Below are 10,776 nucleotides of genomic sequence, written 5' to 3'. Positions count from 1 at the left end.
TCTCTCCCTTTGCCCTCTCGCGTGATTGTGAACCCGGGGACCATTGTAGGACTAGGTATTTTGGTTGCAGGGAAAGGGATGTGCGGGTTCCGAAAAGAGCAGCGGGGCCAGAGCCGGGATCGCTGACGGGTTCGCGAGTCGAGCGCCCATTGGCTCCCGGCACGTCGGCGTCGCTCGCTCGCGCGGGCGCGGCCAATGGGGGCGCGGGGCCCGGCGCGCGGCCTCGGCGGCGGGGGCGCGGGCCCGGCGAGGCTCGGGGAGCGGCGGCAGTGGCCGTGACGTCACGGGAGGGGGTCGGCGCCGCCCGCTCGCCGCCGGATTACAAGCGAACGCGCCCGGCAGCGGCGGGAGTCGCTCGGCGCTGCGTCTCCGGTACCTCCTCCGCCTGCGCCTGCTCCTTTTTTTCCTTCTCCTCTGTTCCCGCGAACGTCGCGGCAGTGTCTGCTCCACAACTTTCCAAGAAAGTTCAGAAACTCGTCTCCGGGGCGGCCGGGTCGCGCGCGGCAGCTACTTCGGGGAGCCGCCGGGCAGCTCCGAGGGCGCACAGCCGCCCGGGCTTCGCGGTCGCTGCACCTGCCACGTCCGTCGCCGCCGCTGCCGCCTGGTGCCAGGCTGTGGGCAGACCCTGGCGGTGGCGGCAGCGGCGGCGGTGTCGGGTTCACCTCCTGCTGCCTCGTCTCCGTCTGGGTCCCCTGCGCTGCCACCGCCGCCCCACGTGCGCTATCGTTCCTGGAGCGCACGCTCGGTGCTTCCTCAACAATTTTTGTAACTTTCCCCCTCTATCTTCCTTTCTCCCAACTCCCACTTTTTTCATTAGGGTAAAAAAAAAAAAGTGTCGAAAGTGTCCACGGATTGCCACCTCCCAATTATCCTTCCTTTCCTCCCGCCCCACTTTTTTTTTTTTTTTTAAAGCGGCGACAACATTGTTTAGTGTTATTTTGTTTTAACGATCGATAGCTTCCTTTGCTTGGTCGAGGCGGCTGCGGACCGGCGGAGTGGCGTGGACCTCATGTAGAAATGACAACAATGGAAGGGGCCAGCGGGTCGAGTTTTGGAATAGACACGATTTTGTCCAGTGCCAGTTCGGGCAGCCCAGGCATGATGAATGGAGATTTCCGCCCGCTCGGCGAGGCCAGGACCGCGGATTTTAGGAGTCAGGCCACTCCATCCCCCTGTTCGGAGATTGATACCGTAGGAACGGCGCCTTCCTCTCCCATCTCCGTCACCATGGAGCCCCCGGAACCGCATCTGATAGCGGACGGGCCCCAGCATCACCATCACCTGCACCACAGCCAGCAGCCGCCGCCAGCCGCGGCCCCTACGCAAAGTTTGCAGCCTTCGCCCCAGCAGCAGCAGCCGCCGCCGCCGCCAGCGGCCCAGCAGCTGGGCTCGGCCGCCTCAGCCCCCAGGACTTCCACCTCTTCTTTTTTAATTAAGGACATCTTGGGCGACAGCAAACCTCTGGCGGCGTGTGCACCGTACAGCACCAGCGTCTCCTCTCCCCACCACACCCCGAAGCAGGAGAGCAATGCAGCGCACGAGAGCTTCAGGCCAAAGCTCGAGCAGGAGGACAGCAAAACCAAACTGGACAAGCGGGAAGAGTCCCAGAGCGACGTCAAATGTCACGGTGAGTCCCGCCGCCTCGGCTCTCTCGGCCGTTTAGCTTCTCCTCCTCCTGCTCCCCTTCCGTCTCGCGCGAATCTCTGATGGGATCCGAAGGCAATTCTCAGCTTCCAAGGCGATCGGGCCACAGTCAAAAACTGCAAGCGAGAGGGAGGCCGGGGCGTGCGATTTGGGCACTCGTCCCAAGTTCTGTTTATTGTTAACATTTCTACATCCCCAACCCTCACAGCCACCCACCTCCTTCCTTTGTTTTACTTCATTTTAATTTATTAGGAAAGGGTCAGGCGGAGGGGATTTGATGGGAATTTCTTTCATATTTCGTAGTGCCTAGGGGTGTGATCACAACGTGGTGTTTATTTTTTAATGCAAATTATTGCGTTCCTCCCACACATCGTATTTTCTAAACACCCGCACAGGAATTGTCAGATATAGTGAAGGAAAAAATGCCGAGTTGATTAACAGAGCAACTTTAAAAAATTTATTACATAGTGATTAATATAGGGAAGGCCACACGGTAAAAGATTATAATGTTTCAATTTTTAAAAATACCCTTCCTACTCCATAGCCCTAACTAAATATCTGTATTTCAATCAGAGTTTTGGCTCTTAACAAGTAATTGGGAGGTTGCATTTATGAATAAAATTTTATGGAATTAAATGTCTATTTTTGTAAAATCAGAAGATGGCAATTGTCCTTCAACTCCCTTTTTCCATTTTCTCACCAGAAAATTTCGTAAGTGTTCTAGTCTTTGCATGGCAAGAGTTTTAATATCCAAGGCGAGTTCTTTTTTCCCCTTTACTGATAAGTTGATTATTACTAATCTTTGTCATCTCTGGGAAAGATGTGTGCTCTCTGGAAGGTAGGATATTGCCTCTTCATTTTACTATTGTAGCATTAGCATAATAGTGCCCAAAACAGATGTACAGTCTGGTCTGGCGATTTTTTTGTGCACCAACCTCCCCAGTGGGTCAATTAGAGAGATTATTGTTCTTCCTGCAGGGAAGATCAAGGAGCGAAGCAGAAAACGGGTACAAACAGAAAGGGATTGACATATCGATTTCCCAGCATTTCAGTAGAAAACCAAAGTTGACAAATAGAATCCGGAAATCTCTGGGCTGTCACCTGGATGGGCTCAGTGATTCTGAGCTGAACGCAGGGTCTGGGAGACATTCTTTCTGAAGCTTTAAGAGACCCGATGCAAGCAGTTGCAGAGAGCCAACATTTCCCAAGTGCAACTGAAAAAGGAAAACAAATGCCTATAACTTTTAGTAAACAGAAGAAGTAAAATGAAAAAGGTACCTCCTCATCAAAAAAGAAAAGTTGAAAGATCTTTTAAAATCTAATAAATCAGAACATATGAAGTCAGAGAGAAAACAGTAAAGGAAAAGGACAGGGTCTTCCTCAGTCAAGGAAACAATTAGGAAAAGGACCCTTTATCAGAAAGTATTTTTTATTGCCAAAGATGGGAAGATTCAACACTCTTTTGGAAGCCTTTTAGGAGCTCTGCACGAGGGTCCACATTCAATAACTAGCAGTTGGTCCTCTTTCTCCATGCTGACTAGGGCTCAAGTATGTGTATAAGGAAAGTGGCAGAATATAGCCCCCCTGCTCCCCCCAGACCAGTGACTGGCTTGGGAATGTAGAAGTGTGTGCCAGGAGGACACTCCATCCTTCCCCATTCCGGGGTACCTCAAGGCTATGTCTGGGTTTCTGTGTAGGAACAAAGGAGGAAGGAGATCGGGAGATTTCAAGTAGCCGAGAGAGTCCCCCTGTGAGAGCCAAAAAGCCTCGTAAAGCCAGGACGGCTTTCTCCGACCACCAACTCAATCAACTGGAGCGTAGCTTTGAACGACAGAAGTACCTGAGTGTGCAGGATCGCATGGACCTGGCGGCTGCACTCAACCTCACTGATACCCAGGTCAAGACCTGGTACCAGAACCGCAGGTAAGGGAGGCTGTGGTGGGGAGCAGAGGTATCTGGTCATCCCGGTCAAGACAACTATACCAGTCTTCTTTCCCGTGTGGCCTCAGAGTCACTAGGGACTCAGAGGGCCCAGAGTGGGCAGTTGGGGGGTTTTCAGACTGGAGTAGGGGTTAGCCATACCTCCTAGGTGATGAGTAGCTGGAGTTTGGAGAATTTTGCACTTCTAAGTGTCTTTCACGTATGCTGTGTTTTCTCTCTCAAATCTGAGTGGCTGAAATTTCTCCCACTTTGCCTCCAAATCAATCAAGCCACACCTTCTCAAATTGAGACATCCGTGTAGCAGACACTCAGGCCCATAAAACCGATGCACTGCACCCTTTTGGGCCTGCCCCAGGATGGTTCCAAATATCTATAACCAGTCACTCAATCTGGCTGTAGCTGTTCTGAAGAGCGGACCCACTGACCTTGGCTTAAAAGTCCTTGCCTGGCCTGTGAGGCAGCCAGGAAGAGGGTTAGGGTTCGCAGCCGGTCAGACATCTAGACTGAGGGTCTGTCCCCTATTCTGGCCACATCAGAAACCTCCAGGAACCACAGCTTCCCTTGAAAGGAAATTAGAAAAGGAGCTGGCAGTACTTGTAGGCCCCTGAACTGCAGTGCGAACACCCAAACCCCGCAGTCTGGGGCCGAGGTTATGCCGGGTTTCTAAGCCTGACAGTTGTCTCCCTTGTCTCAATTTTCTCTCTCCCGCCTTTTCTCTCGTTTGTGTTCTAATCGTCCATAAGTGTGGTTGGAAATGCCCATCCAGTTGTCATCTTTACCATAATTTTCTGTCTCATTACATACGGTTTCAGCCACCCTAATTCTGTCGGAAAACATTAGTGTCATTTGTCGCCAATTTAAAATGGGCGACATGTTTATTAATTTGGCTGGAGCTGCCGGGTATGGAGGGTCCACCAGCCCTGAGTTCCTTCAGGAGGCATGTGAGCAAAGGCCTGCTGCCTCTTCTTCCTAGTGGGGGTGCAGTGGGGGAGGGAGGAGACCAAGAAAAGCGGATCACAGGTTTTAATTGTTACTCTCTCCCAGCGGAGACAAGATTTTGAAATGCATTTTCCCCCTCCTGGAATGGCCCCGAGGTACCGTCCCCTTGGGAGAGCCCTCCCTCAAACGAATTCCGTTTTGAAACCTTGTCACCTTCCTCACTCTAAGACGCCCGCCTGCTGTAAGGTCCTGTCAGGCTGATGAGAGAGATGTGCCTCCACAGCCTTGGGGACCAAAAGGGGCAGGGGTCCAAGGCCCAAGAGCCTCTGTGTCCCTTTGTTTACGGTTTCTTCTCACTGGGTCTGGAGGAAAGGGGAGGGCAGAGAGCATACACTCTAGGATTGTTGGGGAGCCGCTTGGGGAAGAGAATTAAAGGAGGGAGGAAGAAGACTGCCTTAGAAAGAGTGGTTTCAATTGATCTCTAGAAAAGTTTCAGGAAGTAACCAAACTATAAGGGTGGCAACAGCAGAGCAAAAAGGCAGGAGAAGGCAGCAAAGCTTGGAGAATTTTATTTATGAATGTCTGTTTGGGAAGCCGGCTTGGATTTGGGTGATTCTGTGAGGGAGAGGGTGGGATGGGGGCCAGGAGGTGTGGTTCCTTCTCGATTCTCAGCGCTCTCTAAGTCTTCCTTGTCCTCCCGGAGGAAGAAGAGACCGGTAGGGGAGAGAACGGGCCTTGGGGCCTGGACTGTGCCCCTAGCCGCGGGGTGCACGCACATCTGTTTTTTTTTCAGGACCAAGTGGAAACGGCAGACCGCGGTGGGCCTGGAGCTGCTGGCTGAGGCGGGGAATTATTCGGCACTGCAGAGGATGTTTCCATCGCCTTATTTCTACCACCCAAGCCTGCTGGGCAGCATGGACAGCACTACGGCGGCGGCGGCCGCTGCCGCCATGTACAGCAGCATGTACCGGACTCCTCCCGCGCCCCATCCCCAGCTGCAGCGGCCCCTGGTGCCCCGAGTGCTCATCCACGGCCTGGGGCCCGGGGGACAGCCGGCCCTCAACCCCTTGTCCAACCCCATCCCAGGTACCCCGCACCCCCGGTGAAGAGCGAGCCTGCAGACCCTCCCTGATCCCTCCCCAACCAGGACAGCTGTCCCTCCTCTCCCCCAACCAGGCAGTCTGGCCTCCCTTGCAGTCTACCAGGAAGCAAAGAAGTGAGAGAGGAAGACGCTCAGCAGTGGGCGGGGGTCCCCTGAAAGAGCCAGCTCTCCGCACTTCATCTCCCCACCCCCAGAGACAGGGCTGGAAAGCTCCCCCACAGCAGTATGACTGGCGAAAACGCTGACCCCACACAGAGTGCGACCAGTAAGTGAAAACATCAACAAAAACAAAAACCTCAAGTTCTTTTTAAAAATGACTTTAGGGACAAGCCGGAGGGAGGGGGGTGGGGTAAGGAGGGAAGAAAGAAGGGCAAGGAGAGGAAACTGCACAGGCAGAGAGAACTGTAGATGAACAGCCTCAGATTCCAAGGCAGAGGGCGTTGCTGTGGACATTCCGTCTGGCCCAGAGAAAAGAGGAGGGTAACTGAGAACTTTGCACTGAATTCTCATGACCTTTTTTCTTTCGGAAAAGTGGCATGCTCCATAATATGAAAAAAAAAAATGTACATTTGAAAGACTGAGTGATAAGTGATATATCATATTTATTATATGTTGTCCAAAAAAGAGTCACTTATATACCTTAGTAAAACATGATTTTTCTTTTCATGTCTTTTTGATTCAGTAAAATAAATGCTTAGACAAAAATATAGATTTTTTGGTGATTGAAAATTACAGAAATAAAGTTTATCTTTTTTTAACAAGTGATGAAATCCGAGGGAGCTGATTTTACTAAAGCAGAGTGTACTGTGATGAAATGTGTCACTTGATTTAGAATTACCCAAAGTCCCTTCCGGAATATTAGGAATTTACAACATCTATAAAGACATTGGGTTGACTTGGGTAAAAACAGCTCCATTTTTCATGTTGGCCTCTTCCGAGCCGTTAATTTGGTACGTGTGAATTTTTTTCTTTTTAAGTGGATGATTTCAGAGCAGTTCGTGAAGCCGCAAGAGAAAATCTGTGCTTGTAGGCTTGCTGGCCAAGTAGGCGGCCAGCTTTCCCTGCTGCCCCGGCTGGCCTGGCAGCTGCAGCCGAACCGAGTCTGACCGCCGTTCCTCCTTCTCCTAGGGCTCCTCTCAGCGGTGAGGGTCCGGAGCGCTGGGCAGCAGAGACGCCGGCAGGAGCTGGGCGGTGGGCGGGCAGACGTGCGGGCCGCGCAGCTGTTCTTCAGCCCTAGGCCGGGCGCCCGAGTGGTGGGACAGCCTGCAAGCAGGAGGCTGTAGGGTGCGCAATTAGGGTGCCCCGGGGACTCTGAGAGGCCTGGCTAGCAAACCCTGGTTGTGCTTTGATCCCTGCCTTCTTGTTCCCCGTCGGGCATCCAAACCCTAGCCCTGCACCGAGCCTCTTGTCCTGGTGAGTTGGCTGTGATGGGATGCCTAGAGCAGAATGCAACTCTGGCCGAGACAGGTGTGCCGAGCTTTTTATGCGTGTCCCTGGATCTTTGGGGACCACAAAATGAGAGGCCCTGCCCAGAGAGTAGTGGAGGTCAGCTGCTTGCTTTGGGAGTGTGTATCAGTGTGTGAGAACCGGTGTGTAATACTGTTAGCACCTTGGCCAGAGCCTCACCTCATCCAGAGCCTGACCCAGCCCTAGACCTCCCTCCCTTACTAGCTCCCAAGAGGCTGAGCCCTCCCGACTAGGAGAGGCAGAACTGGAAGGGGATGGTTGTACTGTTCTGGGGCTGCTCCCACCTTCTCCAGCCTGGAGGTCACTTCTCCCATTGTCAGAGAGTTGAATCCCCATCTGGGTATCTTCACATCTCTGTCTTCGCTCTGGCCCTAGTATGTAGTCAAAGGAGTAAGACCTGCAGCTAAAACACATCCAGACCCATTTTCCAACTTTCTCTGATGTCTGAATCTTAGTAGAGTTATGAAAACATTTTTTAAAAATGTTGAGTGCTGTGGGAGTGTGTGTTGGGGAGGAGTGGGAAGGAAGAAGGAAAGAAAGACGTGAAATCCAGGAAGAAATTGCCTTGGGCACCTCGATCAGACTTTGGCTAATTAGGGAGTGATTTCTCTCCAGCTCATCAGTTTGCTTTAAAAATGGTCGTGGTTTTGTTTGATTTTAACAAAAGGGTCTGGACTGGCCCTTCTCATTTTCTTCCCGCTGAGCCGGGACAAACTCAAACAGCTGGGCTAGGCTGGAAACTGGGCACCACTGTGTCTAGTGGGAATGCCTATTGCCTGGACAGTCAGCAGACTCTCCTTGTTCTATCTTAGCTGCTGTTGGATTTTACAATCATGTTTAAATACTTCAGGTCCTTAAATGGTCTACCTGGGCCTAAAAAGGCACTTTCCAGGACCTGGGGGGGTGGGGTGGGGGAGGCAGTGCTACAGCTTCTTTCTGCACTGGCCCCAGGGCTGATCATCTCTGGGGGAAAGGGGGAGCTGGGAATTCATTGGTGCTCACACATTCAAAGTTCCATACTAAGAGTGACCTCAAGTTCAGTTGGGAAAAGCACATAAACCTTCAAATATAAACAAGACCATAGAACCCATCTGCTACCAGCAGCCCGCCAACCACTCTGCTGGGGAGCCTGCCAGCTACCCCTTCACTCTCAAGGCCAAACTGGGACTCCAAACATGCACAATGAAGGGGGAAACACCATGTCTACAGGGACCAAGGTTTCTTAATTAAGCTCCTATTCCACCGCTGCTAGCAATTAGTCTAGATCTACCAGAGTCCTCCCAAATGTGTTTTTACTTCAAAACCATGTTTTCTTTCACCCCTAAGCCATGCAGCTGAAAGTGTCAATTCCCTTCTAAATTTGTTTTGGTGATTTCCTGTTGCATAGAAGTTAGCAAATGGAGTGAGTGTGTGTGTGTGTATGTGTGGTGTGGCGGTGGGATTGTTGTCCCAGGGAGAAAGTTGAGTGCTGGATCCCTTCGTTTCTTTCTGCAGCAGTACTATAAGGGGCACCTCAGCAGGTGCCCTTCTATTCAAATGTTCCCAAACTACTGCTTACAAGTCAAGTGCAAACATAGTCCATTCCCTCAAAAGAAATCCTTCTGTCTGTGCCTGCCCAACAAAGTAGGGAGGTCAGCTAAAAGGTGAGGAGTGCAACACCAGGTTTTCCAAAAAAAGCAAGGAACAGGATAACAGACAAAGGTATTTTCACCAGGGAGATCCAGAGTTAGTTGTGGAGGCTCAGAGGTCTGCTGGTCCTGGGAGCTACACTTCTTTTCTTTTTCCCACCTTCAGCTGGTGTCAGAAGGACACTCCACTGCTTGCTCCATTTGGATTGCTCCTTTGATTAAGTTGGGGACTGGCAAAACAGGGATTTTCAGGGACATTCTTTCCTTGCTACAGAAACACAGGGAAAAAAACCCCACTTGTTTCAGAGAGATGTTTAAAAACAAAGACCTCTTAAACTTGCTCTCTTTAAGATCAGCTCTGAGATTCCAGCAAACTAGCACTAATCGGTAGTGAGTGTGAAACAAGTTAACTTCCCAACTAGCAGCCAGCCATTCTAACCCCCGCCAACAATTTTCAGTGAGTTGCAAAGTAATGATTGCTGCTTGCTTCCATGCCTCCAGCAAATATACTTAACACCTTGTATCAGTTTATTTTTGCTCCACCCCTTAAAATGAAAGCCCACATGATGGCAAATTAGACAGCTGATTCCCTCCTTTGCAAATAAAACTGCTTGCGGAAAACCAAGACTTTCCTCCTCCTCCCTCCCTGCCATCTGATTCCTGCCTAAGCAGCCCTTCCCCAGGAGCCTGCTGAATCCCACCTCCCCTCTTTAAACAGGCAGCTTGTTTTGTTATATTTTTAACTTTCTAAAAATATTTGGAAAAGCTCTCCCCAGGGGGAAAGAAACTTTAGTCCTTATTAAGCAATGTGGTTACAAAAATATACTGGAAGAGAGCTGCTTGGTTTTCTAAAAAGCCAGACATGCCTTGAAGTCAACATGCTTGGAAAGAGACTGACTTTTCATCACTGGTGGGCATATCAGGGGCAAAGCCGAGCCTCATAGGGAATTGATGCTTCCTCTTCTGCAATGAATTCTTGGTGTGGGAAAGCTGGTTTGTCCTGTGTTTTGGCTGTTAGCTAGGCAATTAGGCAGAAGGGTGAGTGGGGGCTTCTCCAGGGTTTACCCCATGGACCCTGGAACAGTGCCTTGAGGCTTCTTGAGCTTTCACTAGGTCTTTGTCCAGTCCTAGCTTCTTGGCCAGTTCCAGCCTTCCTCTCTACGCACGCCTCATTCCCTGGAGTTGGGGGCCTGTGTGCCCCTCCCTTCTTCTGGAAGGTAGAACACCCCCGGTGCTTAGTAGGGGTAAGTGTGTGGGGTTAGAAGAGGGAGGTATCACTGGCCTATCACATTGGAAAACCAGGTCATCTGTCTCAGGGCGATGAGATGACCCAGAAGGGACTTTTTCCCTCCCCTTCTTCCAGCTGAATTCTGAAAGTCCCTGTCTGTCTTACTGTTGCTGTGTGGACGGCCCCAGCCAACCTCTCCACCTTCGTCTCTCCTCGGGCCTCCCTCTCCAGTTTCTCTCTCCTAGCACCACAGACAGCTCCTTGGGCGAGCGGTGGAGCAAACTGCCGGAGGCTGGAGGGTTCCCGGCAAAGCCTAGGCGACCGCAGGGGGCGCACCCGGGAAGGGTCGGCGGCGCCCGCGGGGGAGGTTCGCGAGGTGATTACAAAGCACCCTCCCTGGCAGAGCTTCTTGATTAGCTCTAAGACCAAACAGGGTCACTTTCCAAAGAACAAAATCTTCAGATCAATAAAGTAATTCAAAACCCAAAAGATCTCGGGGTAAGTAGTGCTCAGTGACAGATCAACTCTAAACCGTCCCTATTTAATAAGTTCTTAGCGAAAGCCGACTGGGAAGGAGAGGGGCCTCAGTTCTGCCGCTTCGAAGCCCCTGCGCCGCGGCCGCAGCGCAGTCGTCAATGGAACGGCTCTCAATGGCATCCTTTTTTTGTTTGTTTTTACTTTCTCGGCTAGCGCAGCCCCGACTGTGCTCAGCGAACCGCCGCCTTGGTCGATGGAAGCCCAGGAGAAGCGCTCCTGAGGCGGCCGCCCTGCAGGTAGCGTTAAGCTGAGGCCCGGAACTCCACTGCTTTTTCCATCTCGCGTCTCCT

At 51.5% G+C, this 10,776-nt stretch overlaps 1 protein-coding gene across 2 annotated transcripts; it reads left to right on the top strand.

The window, feature by feature from the left end:
• The first annotated feature begins 321 nt into the window (after window positions 1-321).
• BARHL2 (BarH like homeobox 2) lies at window positions 322-6,389 on the top strand. Of its 2 annotated transcripts, XM_042250777.2 has the most exons (4): window positions 322-1,627; window positions 3,342-3,567; window positions 5,318-5,610; window positions 5,701-6,389. In XM_042250777.2, exons 1-4 carry the CDS (start codon window positions 1,018-1,020, stop codon window positions 5,742-5,744), a joined length of 1,173 nt encoding a protein of 390 aa, XP_042106711.1. In that variant the 5' UTR covers window positions 322-1,017; the 3' UTR covers window positions 5,745-6,389. The 2 variants fall into 2 exon arrangements, with proteins under 2 accessions (XP_042106711.1, XP_014947581.2); XM_015092095.4 differs by having other exon boundaries at window positions 5,318-6,389.
• The last annotated feature ends 4,387 nt before the right edge of the window (window positions 6,390-10,776 follow it).

The sequence above is a fragment of the Ovis aries genome, chromosome 1, assembly GCF_016772045.2.
Source record: "Ovis aries strain OAR_USU_Benz2616 breed Rambouillet chromosome 1, ARS-UI_Ramb_v3.0, whole genome shotgun sequence".
Lineage (NCBI taxonomy): Eukaryota > Metazoa > Chordata > Mammalia > Artiodactyla > Bovidae > Ovis > Ovis aries.
Note: the sequence above shows the minus strand (reverse complement) of the source record. Positions and strands in the feature narration are given on the sequence as shown.